Source organism: Anomalospiza imberbis, chromosome 3 (genome assembly GCF_031753505.1).
Source record: "Anomalospiza imberbis isolate Cuckoo-Finch-1a 21T00152 chromosome 3, ASM3175350v1, whole genome shotgun sequence".
Lineage (NCBI taxonomy): Eukaryota > Metazoa > Chordata > Aves > Passeriformes > Viduidae > Anomalospiza > Anomalospiza imberbis.
In genome coordinates this window covers 70243210-70257742 of record NC_089683.1, presented here as the reverse complement: position 1 = coordinate 70257742, position 14533 = coordinate 70243210, and the positions used below count along the sequence as shown (strand labels likewise).

The 14533-nt window shown below is 39.2% G+C and overlaps 1 protein-coding gene across 2 annotated transcripts in view; it reads right to left on the bottom strand.

Annotated features, from left to right (window-relative positions):
• The window catches only part of B3GALNT2 (beta-1,3-N-acetylgalactosaminyltransferase 2), a 28475-nt gene that overhangs the window by 583 nt on the left and 13359 nt on the right, over positions 1 to 14533 (bottom strand). The window contains exons 3-11 of one of the 2 annotated variants that reach the window (XM_068185048.1): positions 13532 to 13632; positions 12284 to 12477; positions 11206 to 11301; positions 6641 to 6751; positions 5852 to 5930; positions 4494 to 4674; positions 2838 to 2963; positions 679 to 838; positions 209 to 265 (exon numbers count right to left, since the gene is read on the bottom strand). In XM_068185048.1, the coding sequence (XP_068041149.1) occupies positions 209 to 265; positions 679 to 838; positions 2838 to 2963; positions 4494 to 4674; positions 5852 to 5930; positions 6641 to 6751; positions 11206 to 11301; positions 12284 to 12477; positions 13532 to 13632 (1105 nt within the window). Of the gene's footprint in view, positions 1 to 208; positions 266 to 678; positions 839 to 2837; positions 2964 to 4493; positions 4678 to 5851; positions 5931 to 6640; positions 6752 to 11205; positions 11302 to 12283; positions 12478 to 13531; positions 13633 to 14533 lie in introns of both variants that reach the window. The other variant, XM_068185047.1, reaches the window with a different exon arrangement.

Here is a 14533-nt window from a genome sequence, read left to right as displayed (position 1 = left end):
GTGGGGGTAGGGATGGAGTCTGCAGGTGGTTTGTGGCAGTTTTGTGGTTTTTCTTTAAATACATCTTTAAAAGATTTTTTTCCCTCTGGATTTTAAGTCAATGGTTATTTCAATTCCTTTTTAAAGAAAAAAAAAATTCTCCTGTTTTATGCTATTTGGAACAGGCATTTCCTCTTTCTGTAAGGTCAAACAATTCCTTCAGACTTACTTGATATCGCTTGGGTCCTACAGCTGCCATCCAGATGCCCATGCTCACATCTTCACCCTGAGATGAAAATAAAAAATACAGATATGAGCACCAAGAAAGCACAAAGCATGACTGTGACCTGGACTAAGTTGCATCATCTACCAGCAGTAAAGAATGGTAACCACAAAAACCTATGCCAGACTACTGCAGAGGTGTTAAAATAATCCTCCCACCTTTCCCATGACAATATACTGCTCTTACAAAAACCGAGTACAAAAAAACAAGATTACAGCTCCAGAGGTTCTCAGTCCAAAACATCTGTGCTTTGACCTAGAACAGGCACTAAGCATAGCAACCAATAACATGGCAAAAGCCCACATTAGCCAAGAGAACCCAATGCTAACACTTGAGCAATGTTCTTTCTGACTCACCCAGTACATGCTGTTCCCCAGACCACTTCAACACAGAAAAACTGAACTAATCTTTATTACCTGGTATGTTTTTAATCTTTCAGAGTTGCTTGCCAGCCACTGCACAATGTCTTTGGAGATGACATAGCCAGAGCCACAAGCAAAGGCTGGATATGCAGGACTTGGATACTCCAGTTCTTGCCATTTCCCAGTTCGATCAACTGCCCAATTTAGTCTGAAACTGAAGACCACGTTAGACATGAGATGTTTATAGAGAGTCCTCTGTGGAACCTATGAACACTGATAACAGCTGAAGTAATACTGATAACAAATGACTGAGAGAAAGAAGTCGGTAATTCTAATTATAGCTTCTAGTCTTATTTCTCTAGGGCACAAAGCTAAAATTTTAACTGTTGTTTGGTCTCAATCTTGGATAATAAGAGAAGGTTTTCAAAACAGAAACAAAAGCAATATTGACAGATCTTCAGCATCTGCACCTTGCTGTTGGGTTTTGAACTAGGTAAGCACACACATCCTTACCTATTTTGTAACAAGCACATCTGTCTCCTGCTAATTAACCCATTTGGTTAATCAGCATGACACAAAGGCAGTGTTTCCAGCAGGCATGCAGACAGCAATGGTATGCAACCCATTTTCTTTGTTAAAACTAGTGGCTGCTTAAAAATCAGGAAGCAGTACATACCTTCTCTAAGCTGTTTTCCAAATGAAGCTCAACAAAGGAGATGTTCAAAGGCTGCCATCACTGAGTCACAAAAGAACTCTTCCTGGCAGTGCTGTTCTCTAAGGAAGGCTTTATTCACTCCCAGAGGCCTGCAGGAAGCAGTCTCTGTCTGCACAGTCTCCCCACAAGCTCCCAGCGTGGCAGAGCTCGCTGCCGCACTGTGCAGCGCTATGGATCCTGTCAAACTGCCGAGTGAGGCAGTGAAAAGCATCCTGCTTTCCCTCTTTGGGAACAAGCTGCTATTGCACTCCCCTGGCCTCACAAATACTTCATGCACTCACAGCTAAGAGATATAACTGTGTCAATGCAGCAGGGTCTCCCCCTGTTTTACAAAGAGGTTCAGCATTGCTGATTTCCAGTCATGAGCACAAGCAGCTGAAAGCTTCAGTGAGCTACTAAGAACTGTCACCTCAGACAACAGCCTTGAAAGGGAGGAATTACAGCTGAGTCAGGTATGTTACCAGATTCTGCCCATTCTTAACTGAAGCTGACATGTTAAAGCACAAAGTAAATTAAAGTCTCATCTGATACCTGAATTCACTTTAGGCTCAGTATCTTCCACTCCATTGAATCACAGCACAAAGGGTTGAACCCCCTCCAGACTGAGAAGCATCTGCTTTGATAATAATTTTGTATTTCCGTAGTTATTTCAGTGTTGTTCCCTACATGTCACACTTGCCTGACCTGAAGACTGTGACTGTTAAAGAATTTACACTCAAAGATGTCACTCCTACAGATCTTTGAGATAATCACAAGATAGCCAACTATTTCACACACTTGACCACACACCTTATTAAATCACTTTATGTGTAAGCAACAGGCAGGACTAGATTTGTGAAGCAAAGCAGCAAAGGTCTGTTTTTCTTCAATAAGCAGAGGGCAACAGGAAGGCACATTGTACCATTATGTTATATTGGATGCTATAGTAGCATAGAGTTTTTGCTATATTGGATGTCATACCAGAGATGCAGTGCATTCCATGGATGGAAGGGAAGATATGGGCTATTTTAGTCCTCCTGGTTATTCACAAGTGTATTACAGGCTGGGAAAATTCACTCAAAAATTTATTAATCAGATCTGCTATTTCAAACAGCAGAAGTGGGTAGCAATGCCTGAAATTCACAGATGTTACAATAAAGTGCAGACCATAAGAGAAATTTAATTTCTCCTTTTTACCCCACTTCCTCAAGCCCACCAGAAAAATCACAATGACATCACAATAGTAATATTTATAGTTCTGTACTATGTACTTTCCTCTTAACTTCACTGTATTGCTGGAAAATTCTTATTTACTTAAGCACCATGACAAAGATGTCTATAACACATTTTAAAACCAGGAGCAAGTTTAAATCACCACAAAGGCATACTCTGGAAATTTACAGTATTTTGGATTCTGAGATTCAAAGATCTAACATGTACAGAAGTTCTGCTTTTTACAACAGGCTTCCTTAGGCATAGGAGGGAACTCACTTAAAGGTAATTTTGAAAAACAACTTACTTTCCCCACCAAATGTTTGGCCTGTCCAATTTTTTCTGCATTATCCTGTTAAAAACAGCTTCCAAATCAATGTAACAGTCATCATCAGTCTTCAGCAACAAGTCAAAACTCGTTGATTCCACTGTCCTGTAGCCAAAATGAAAAGTGATGAGATGTTGAGCTGCACACCACAAACTACAGACAGCATGCTCTGCAAGGGGTTTTTTGGGATGTGGGGGGGAAGCAAGAGGGAAGGAATGTCTTTCCTACCCTTGACTTTTAAATGTTAACTCTATTGACCAAGGCTGACTGCTTGTCCTTCAAAGGAGATACAGCTGTATCCTATGATGATCCTACAACATGGACTTGTGTATGAGCGGAAGAAATCAAATTTGAAGTTTTGTTCTCCAGGACAGATGGAGGATTTACTAGTGAAACCATCTTAAGCAGTATTGACCTCAGAAGGGTATGAATCCCTGATGCTGATGGCAGCACAGCTGTTAAAAGCCAGTGGCTACACATCAGAAGCCTGCTTTCAGGACGAGACAGTCAGTTCAAGGGCAATGAGAAGGTCATGGGTGGTAAAAAACATTTGTGGAAACAACTCTGTACTTACCGTGTCTCTGTAAATGCACCCCTCAAACATGAAAAATGTTATCTTTACCTGTCTGAAATAGTTGAATGTGACACACATAAAATAACCAAAAAAGCTTAAGATTCTAGGGATCATGGCTGGCTGGTCACAAATGTTTGTAAGGGTAACTTCTTATAAAAAGCAGGGTATTTTTAAAAGCCTTTTATTTCTAAATCTTGAAAAATTGCTAATCTGTAAGAATTCATCACAAAGATCTAAATTTTGACATGCAAACCTCCTTTTAGAACTGAAAGCATGGTTCAGTTTTTCATTTACATTCATGGCCATGGAATTTGTGAAGTGCATAATCTTGCAAGCAACTAAACTGAATTTTGGTTAAATTACAACTGTCAACTGTATTTTTTTACTCTGCAGCAGCATCAATTAACTGAAACAGTTGTCTCAGAGTAATGGAAATCACTGCAAATTAGAGGCAGAAACTAACTAGATTCACCACAGACAATGTAATTACACTATGAAAATTCTTCCTATCAGCCTTCTGTCCCCTCTGCACACAAGCTTCCAATCCTTCCCCTCCACTCAGCACTGGTGTGGCCACATTTAGACTACAGCGTGCAGTTTTAGACTCCTCAGTACAAGAGGGACAGGGCCATACTGGGCAGAGAGTCCAGCAAAGGCCCATCAAGATGATTATGGGACTGGAGCAACAACCACAAACTGAAACAGAGTAAGTATACAAACTGGCCAAAAGCCATCCTTTAAAATACTTAAACTGCCAGTTTTCAGTTAGATACAAATGAAAAGAAATTACAAGGAGAAATGAAAATTTTTACACCTGGACTCTTGGAGCTGAAGCCTGTCTTGCCAGCTTGTGCTGATTTGAGGCACCAAGGGTCAATATTCAAAAAACTATAGGCACTGCCATTTTACTCACTACATGCACCCAAAATTGTGAGAGAGAAATACAACTTAATGAAGTAAATCACACAAGGCATGTATTTCATGAAACCTATCAAATAACATAATGCACTACAAACAGCATTCCTAAGAGAAAATAAGAAAATACTTTCTTTTCAACTTACCATCGGTAGAAGTTCAGCAGTTTGGAGGGAACATTTCTGTAAGTGTCAATCACATCTACAAAAACAATGTCATCATACATACTGCTTTCTTCCTTCAATAAAGCATCTTCTTGCTCAAGGTTTTTTATGTGACTTGTAAACCTTTCTGGGCGAGTATGGAGGCTTTTTAAAAGAGCATCCCCTTCTGAAAGAAACAGCGCCCAGTATTAAACAAAGATGCATATCTACATATTATTTCACATTTCTCTGGGATCATACAGGGCACACATTGACAAAATGAATCTGAAGAAGCATTCAAATAATTTGGGTTATGAAAATCCTGCAATTAATTTAAAAATTTCTACAAAATGGTTGAAGTTGCAGAACAACAAAGAAATATATTTTTGTATAAGGCCTGGCACTAAAAGTTTAAAGTAAAAAAGTATTCTCTTCCTCTTCAGTAATAAAAGAGCTCAGCTTTTTAACGTTCCTTAATATAAAGAACAGTCTGTGACTTCACTATTACTCTTACTGTAGAGTAAAAAGTCCACTGTCAATTACTCCTACGTACATGTATCTAGCATAAAAAAATACACAAAAAAAACCAAACAATGCTATGCTAAATATCATCAAATAGGCATTGCTTTGATGTAGCACAGATGGTCCCTGCTGAACCACATCACATAACTGCAGGTAAAAGCTAAAACTATATTGCAGATAAGGAGGTAGTTTGTGGTACTAACGAAATGTTTGACAAACAAGATGGAAGGGCTTTAGCACACACCTCAATTCAGGCTCCTACACAACAGGACTGCCCAATTGTATCTGCCAGGCCTAGCTCCAAAACACAGCCATAACACTCTCAATGGTTATGCTGGACTAATGAGAACAAATCAACTCCAGTGCTCTGTGGCCAAAATCTTAGAAATTGGAAAAGGCTCCTAGAAAATCTCTGAACATTCTGCTGAGATAGGTGTAAAACATTAACAACAGATACGGAAACTGTTTATCCACATTAAACATTGTGATACAGTACCTCTAACTGCAGCAGAACTGGAAAAAGTGTGAAAAATATCAGGGAAAGATTTCATTGCATGACATTTTTTAACTTGATTTTGGATAACAAAGAACAAGAAGAGAATCTAGATAAAAAGACAAAGGGATGCAAGTCAACTGGAGTGGCTGACAAAAGGCAAGCTAAGGAACCACATCGGGACATTGACTTTAAGCATAAAACAGCCAGGAAGAAAATGTTTCTACTAAAAGAAAACCGAGGGTGAGTAAGTTCATGGAGACAGTACAAATTATGCCCAGAAGTGTAATTTAAATTACCTATTTTACCATAATATCAAACGTCATGCTATTTTTTGTGGACTTACCTTGAATAGTGTAGATAAAACCACCTGCTATTCCCTCCACACCTTCTGTGAGTTCATGTGGCAGTGACCCTTCCCCTGCCTGTTAGGAACAGATTAATTGAAATTAATAGATTAATTCATCTCTCATTATTGATGCGTTTTCCCACTGAATTTAAGGTGTGAAGTTTTCTAGCAACTAGGAATGAAATTAATTTAAAGCTCTGCTGGCTCAGGCACTTGCATAATCACAGAACATCCTGAGTTGGAAGGACCCACAACAATCATTGATGTCCCAAATGTGCCGTGAAAGACTAAGACTAAGATTTTTAACTAAAGTTTTGTGGCATTTTTTTTAAGTTTCACCCAAAACTAGCAGTACCACTGAAACTTTCAGGAAACTAGTTTTGAAGGTGACAGCAAAACTATTCTGGCTAAATTATGACGACACAGGCTGTTTAAGCAATTTGACACAAAAAGAGACAGTGCCAAAAAGGAAATACCCAGACCTTATCCCATCAGTTGGGATTCCAGCAGAGGATTTTTCACCCACATTTTGCCATCTCTGATACACTGGTACTGCTTCCCATTCTGACAAAAACAATGAGAGCTTTACTCCCCTCAAAATAAAATGCCACTTAGAAGCGTAATTTTTTTGCAAGAAGGCAAAGCAAAACTTCTCTAAAAGGATAAAAGGACAAGCCCAACTGAATTCATGATTTACACAGAGAAATATAGGAAAGCAAAATGCTAAATTCTCAACACTTATAGCAAAAACAGAAACATGGTGGAAAGGAAGGTGAGGGGACTCACTGTAATGACTCTGAAAACACCTCCTCCATCATTCACCATCACTTTATGAAGGTTTCTTGAAACCAAGCCCTGAAGATCCTGGCTCTCCCACACAATGGTACCTTCAAAACTCTGGTAAGAGAGCAAAATACAGTTATGCAGGTATACAAAGACTTTAAAAAATGGAAGTCAAACAGTTTGGGCTCATTAAAATTATTTTAAAATAGTCAACTTCATACAAGATTTAGCTTGAGTGCATAACATAAATGTTTCACTTACACTTCAATAAAAATAAACTACACACAAATGAAACACATCCATGAAACTCAGTAACATGTAATCATTCTTTTAAGACTAATCCTGAATTTCTATATTAAACTTTTAACAGAAGCTTAGTGTAAAAGACTTTGGCTTTCTAAAATCATCAAAATATCATTTAAAGGTGACCTGAAGTGAATTTTTAAAAATCAAATATAAAATCCTGCACTACAAAGAGAATACGTTAAAACAGATTTGGAAACAAGCTCAGCTTTTATCGTTATCTGCCAAACAGAGATCAGAGACTGGATCCTGACACCAGCAAAACTCAAAGAAAAATACAGCCACCTTTATCGCAGTAAAGGTGTCACAAGCTACTGTAGGACTGACAGAAATCTTACCTCACATCTTGGCTGGTAAGGAAGAAAAATACAAGTGAATAACTTCAAAATTTTCTGGTTTTAACAGTCAAATTAGGCTATGCCACTCCATGTTTTACATATATGTATATATGTGTGTATGTGTGTGTGTGTAAATTCTTGCATTTGAAAGGACTTCATCTCAACTTTAAACTGAAGACCCCTGAGAACATGGAAAGGAACAGGTGGTAAGTTGTACAAGTAAGAGTATTGGTAGAATTTGATTTTTTTAAATTTTTAAAGCAATTCCTCCCTTATGAAAAGGTAGGGTTGTTATACCCCTGACACCTAGATGAGCACATTCCATTTTGTCTCTCCCACTTTCATAAGAAACACACTGGTTCTTAGTGTGGGTGTTGGAACAAAAAAACAACTTGTTTGTACATGCATCTCTGCTGCTGTAGGAAGTCTGTTTACTTATACTAACCTCTCATCTCTCCCCCATTTTATCTTCCTTGTACACTAGAAACCTTCTCCAAAAATTCTCCAGTTACTGAAACACTTTTAAGTCTAGATTAGAGTTCAGCTTACTTTTTTGCTTTCCTCTAGAAGTAGGTCTTAACATCTGCAGCAGCCTCAGTGTTTAATGACAGCTCTGTGTGTACTTCAGAAGTCTCTTATCTATTATTTAAAATGCCAGCTTTATAAGCTAATAATGGATCTAGCCAGTGTTTATTCAAGCCTGACTTCCATGCTCAATACCTTCCCCTTGTTTCACAGAATCACAGAATTAGCTGAATTGGAAGGGACCCATAAGGATGATCCTATCCAACTCCTGACCCTGCAGGATCATTCCCAAATCACACCCTCTGCCTGCAAGCATCGGCCAAACTCTTCTCAAACTCTTGGTTTGCTGCTGTGACCACTTTCCTGGAGAGTCTGTTCCAGTGCCCAACCACCTTCTGGATGATGAACCTTTTTCTAATATCCAGCCTAAACCTCCCCTGACACAACTTCAGGCCATTCCCTCATGTCCTGTCCCTGGTCACCACAGAGAGGAGATCGATACCTGCCCCTCCCCTTCCCAGTAAGAGGAAGCTGTAACTGCAGCGAGGTCTCCCCTCAATCTTCTCCAGGCTGAACAGACCAAGTGACCTCCGCTGCACCTCAAATTCCTTCCCCTCAAGGCCCTTCACCATCTTCCTTGCCCTCCTTTGGACACTCTCCAACAGTTCCATGTCTTTCTTATATTGTGGCACCCAGAAGTGCCCCCAGCACTCGAGGTGAGGCTGCCCCAGTGCAGAGCAGAGCAGGACAATCCCCTCCCTCCCTTGCCCGACTAAGGATGCTGTGCCTGAATGCAGCATCAGGACACGGCTCGGCCTCATGGCTGCCGGGGCACTGCTGACTCATACTCAGCTTTGTGTTGTTTGTTTAATTATATCTCAGTTATCAAAATAAATGGACCAATATTAAGACTTTCTAGTGGCTCAATTTCTCTTTTTGCAGTGACTGTCATCTCCCATTCCAATGTTTTTTGCTGTAGGGATTGAGCTCTAATCACACTTCAGTGTCTTCTTCATAGACACAACCTTTGGAAAGTTGTTTAGTGAGTAGGAGAGTCCTTTAAGAGCAAGAGAGTCCTTTCGTGCCTCAGCAAGCAGAAACATTACAATTCTCACCACTGACTATTACTGATACTGACTTCAAGTGTACCAGGAGTCCTAATCAGTTACTACCAGTGAACCTCAGTGCAAGGTGTCCTAAGGCATCATTATTTCCCAGGTTGAGAGACTCGTAAGCAAATTTTCTAATGACTTTAGCCCCTAGCTATTCTTACTCTAAGCCAGTTAATGAAAGCTGAGGCCTGAAAATGCTTAAAGCAAAAACATTAGTGGTACACCTGAGACTACATCATCTGTTTTTCCCCATTTAAATTCCAGCCTTGTTGCTGCCAGAGCGCAGTGGCATTTACAGTGAATACCGAACAAGTGAACTGACATAATGCAGCCCTGCCAAACTCCTTTCCTAATGTTAAACAGTGCTGTGCTTTTCGTTCCTCCAACTACTCCCCATTAGTAATAACAGAGTATGTACAGTACAGAGTCCCATCCTCATGCAAGTGGCCCACGGCTTTTTGACAAAGTAAGTGCATTGCTAAGACTTGTCTGTAAGAGCCCTGTTTGTTTCAGTTATCTGCTGGTGCTTCTGCTGTTCTGCGCTTTCAGTCGTTCCAAAGCTGAATGATCGATTCTGTCTCTCACAATCTGGCCTGCCAGATGCTTATTCTAATGCTGCATTTCCTTTCCTTTCCCCAAGACAAGCAGAAAGAGCAGCACTTCAGCTGCAAGATGAATGAAGCTTTTCAGCAGTCTGTACAATCCATTACTTCCTCAAGGTGGAAGGACAGAGAATAGACGCTGTCTCAGACAGCATCCTATGACAATTAAACAGTTCACTAAATTTAGTGCTCTCAAGCCAGTAGACAGGAACACGTGGGCATTGCCCCCTCTTCTGAATCATCGTGTATGCTTCAGCATCCTGAGCATCACAGGAGACTGCATGCTGTGCCTAAGCCCTATTAATCTACGTTAGAAACATTGTGTTACCCTGTAAGCATTCAGCGCATGACACACATCAGATCAAGGAAGCCCACACAAAGAAATATATGAATACTAATATTCTCTCTCTCAAGGAAGTACTTCCCATCTGCCTCTCAGGAAAACTGCAACCATTTATAGCAAAATTACAACTGCCTGGAATTTTAGCATCTCAAAACAAAATCTTACAGGGAAAAGGCTCACATGACAGACTACCAAGTTACTGGGTAACCAACATTCTTTTTAAAAATGTAAAATAAACCTTTAATCATTTTAGTATGAAATTAGATTGCCAAAGCATATGCACAAAATACTGCAAGTAGTCTGCTCACCTGAAAGGTCTCCTGCCAGCATAACAACTTGCACAGTATTCAGTAAACACTGTCTAAGATGATAAATCAATCAGTCAGCTGCAGATTCCCCTTAAAATTAATAGATTTCCAAATGCATTCATTAGTATAGAGCCAGGGGAATAAATCAGGGAATAAACTGGCCCAAATTGTCTTCTCTTCCCTCTTCAGTTTTCTCTTGCTTCATTCTTTCATAATACAATTTCTTTAGTAATAAAACAACCCAGACCTAAAGACTACTAACAGAAACAGCAGCAAGAATCCAGGAAAATATTTAAATTAATCTAAAATGGTAGTTGAGATATCTAGCGAGAGATCACTGGTCCCCTGAGAACAATTCCTTGTACCTGAGAGGGTCTGCTAACTATAATTCTCCTTCTGAGCCAACCTTTATTCATTAGACCTTCACTGTAAAATCATCGGGGTATTTTCCTATGATATTCTGTTCCTTTTGTGTTTAATCCCCTTCCTTCCTATGCAGCCACTCGTAGGTTCCATATCCCTATACCAAAAACAAATAACACTGTCACTGCAAACATAACACAGAATATCTTGATGTTATGTCCAAGGCAGCAGATGCAGAAACCACTTTTCCAGCTGTTCCCTAGAAACCTGTGCCATTCTCCCCTCCCTATCTTGTGTGCTAATGTCTGATAAAGCAGAAGAGAAAAAGAAGCACCACATGTTCTGGTAAACCCCCCCACAGAATCAAAGCAGGTACAGATTTCAATCAGAAATAGGTAAGTTTCCTGAAGTTGCTACTATTTGACAAAGCAGTTTTTTATTAATTTATATTTTCCAGGCTCATGCTTTATAACTACTTGTGATAATAAGATGTTGTAAAACAAATACTGGATTTCAGCATATCCCTGCAACTACTTACCCATTCTGTGATTTTGTGAACTAACATTCTAGAGGTTTTCACTTGCCCTTTTCTGCCTCAAGCAAAGGCTAGTTTTATCAGTCAGTCTGTCCAGATGATTTAAAAGAACAGCTGGCAGTTCTGATACTGCACATACCTCTGGCAAAATAAACTGCTCTACTGGCTTGTACCACAACCTGTTCACCTGCACTCCACAGCTTGGTGGACTAAAGCGAGCACTGAAGATCGCTTCCTGTGAACAACAGGAAAAAACAAAATTTAAAAAAAAAACACAACACACATTAAAAGTGCTACTGTATTACACAGGCCATAAAATGGCTCTTAGATAATAACAAATTACATAAAGATTCTGCATTGCTGAATTCCAACCTCCAGAAAACAGTTTCTAAGCTCTCTTATGATACCAACTTTTCTCCTTCACTGGCAGTAAAAAGCTAATGCAAATAAAATTATCAGACATTGAACATTTAGGAATTCTACAGTTTAGGAAACATGAACTTGATTACAGTATAACTTCATCTTTATTATGGCTATTAGAAACCAAACTCCTTGGAAGTTCATCGTAGAAGTAATACTTACAATTCTTTCTACTGTAGCACAGGCAGAAGTTTTGAAATTGGCCTATCAAGTTATTGGTTGAGATAAATGTAATCTATCAAATGCAACAATCTTGCTCAAAATTTTTTTCCCTCCAAATCACAAAGCTATTCTATCAAACCCATAACAGCTTGGGACTGGGAAAAATTATCAATGAAGTCTGATTATTACTAGTAAATTATAACAGTTTCTAGAAATCTTAATATGTCTTGCCAGAAGACAGACAAGAAAAAAATACAGCTGTCCTGCATCACTGCTTGAAGACACCTAATACATGTTGCCGCAAGCATTTTAAATATATTAGATAGCTTAATTTTTATTCCTTAATAACTATTTAGAACACCAAATTGTGCATTGGAATTAGATGTAAGTGCTCTTTCATAACAACATTTAGATTAACACATAGTACTTTGGGAATTTCATCTTTTCTTCATCCAGGATGTGCCTCTGTATACATATATGAGAATTTAAAATACAACAGAAGAAAAACATAATTCATAAACTTGTCAGTTAAGTATTTATCTTCTAAATCACCAACACAGCATGTCACTTTCTTTAAGAACTTAATGCACAAAAAACAGACATCATGCTTTCAAAAGATAACTACAATACTCTACCTCATGTTCTGCCTGGTACAGCTTTACAGTGATGTTCCTCTGGAATCCCACCCCATCAGCCTCATAAAATACCCCAAGGCTGGTGATGACAATGGGGTAAAGCACACGGAAGTTCACACTGACGATTCTGTCTTCAGACAGCACAGAAGGTATGTCCTCAGGGAGACTGAATGCTTCAATTTCCTGATTCAAAACTGAATGAAAAGGAAAGGCCAGAGATAAGGGAGAAAAGTTCATAGTTCCTAGATACACACAAATGCCTGCATGCAAAGCATTCTGGTTAATTAGCATGGCTCACAAGTGCACAAGAGTAAAAGAAAATACAATGAGCTGCAGACTGCAGCAAGAAAAATTTCAGTGATACAGCAATCTGCAAGCTAATAGCAATTGTAACTCAATGCCTACATATCCACAGGGAAAATATTAGAAACACAATAAATCCACAGCAGGAAGACAAAAATGCTATTTGCACGAATACCTGTATATTAGCACAATGCAATAATTATTCATTTATCAAAATGGCACACACCTCCACTTAATTCAGCTGTCTGCTTTTTGCCATTATCGCCTACCTAAGCCCTGAGGTACCATTTATGCTTGGGAACAGTGGATGTTGTCATTCAAAGAGAAAGTAACAGGAGTTACATTTTGCATTGAATCATGGCTCAGGTACCTAGCAGTCCTTAGTTAACTTGTATTAAAGAGCAAAAATGAAATAGCATCCAAAAGGAGACAGTAAAAATTTACAGTTTTAGTTAGGAATTTTTGTATGGCATTTAGTTTTTTCTCCCATTTTACGTTTCTTAATTGTTTTCTCTCTAAAGCAGAATCTGAAAAAATTATCAGCCAGACTTGCTAACAGAATTCATTTTGTCACCACAGAAGTCCATCTGATACTCAAGACTGTCACCTTGCTACTTTCTTCACATTTGACACTATGTGTCAGGTCATTTTGTCTCTTTCAAACTTCACTTAACACATAGATCAAGTAAAAACGTATGTTATATGGGAGAAACTGTCTGGTGACACAAAGAAAATACAAATCCATTAGAAGTCAGTGGCCTCCCTTTCACATGCCCAAATACCTCTCCCTAACTGGCCTGCACATGGTACTTACAAGAAGGTTATGCAACAAGTTCTAGGAGGTATTTGTTTTCAAGACCAGTTGTCTCAATTAAACTCCCCAAACTACTCTCAGAAAAGATGACTAGTTCAGACCACAGAATTTTTAAAAGTTAACTTCTATACCTGGGTTACTGATGTTCAGAAGTTTGCAGGAGTAGGGGTCTTCTCTGTCCTTCACTGGCACTGCACAACCATGCGCACCTATTATAAACTTCACAAGGACACTAAAATAATTTGCTTTTATTAAAACCAGTTCTTTTCCCTCCTCCCTCCATCTTCAATAAACTTAATTTTATCACCATGGCCTGTCTTTCACAGGGTTAAGATTTTGAACCTTTTAAAAATCAGCAATGACAGTTGGTATGCAGAGCAACCACATGAATCCCCTCATAGGAGCTCAATTCCAAATCCACATTAACATTTTATATTATGAGGTCGCAAGAAGATTGGCAGCTAGAATGAGATACAAGACAGCCAGCACACTAAACACAAAAAAGACCTAAGGCAACAGTGAAGGATCCCAGAGAGCTGCCCCTCCTAGCCTGGGTTAATTGTTACTTAATTCAAGATTATTTGAATGCTACACGTTCAAAAGTCAATGAAAAAAATAATAAGAACAAAGACACATAGCATCAAAGGAGGATCAAGGATTCCAGACTAGCTGTTACAATGAAATATTTCAACTTGGGGCTGTAGCAAAACAAGAGGTTCCTCTCCCACTCCAATCATGGTTATTCCATAGTAGGAAGATATCAAGTAAGTACAAAGAGCAAGGATCCACCTTAACCTATCATTTCACCTAGCAGCTAAATGTTCTCCCAGAACTCCATATAAGCTATCAAAGGTCCCAATTTTAGATGACTGAGGTGGCTATGCTGCACTCCAGTCTGCATGCTGACACCAAATCTGGGAACAGCAAAATGCTCTCAGTGCAAGGCAGGTACCAAGGTGTGAGGATGGCAGCATTTCCAGGGATGAACTGCAGCAGAGCTTCTCAGCACAAACAGACCTGCCTGCACACTGTCAGATCTATGCAAGCAATCAGGAAGGGCCACTGACACTGCAGCAGTTTGGTGCAGTTTTCAGTGGGAAATAAACCTGAACTTCACAGTTGAGGCTGTTTGC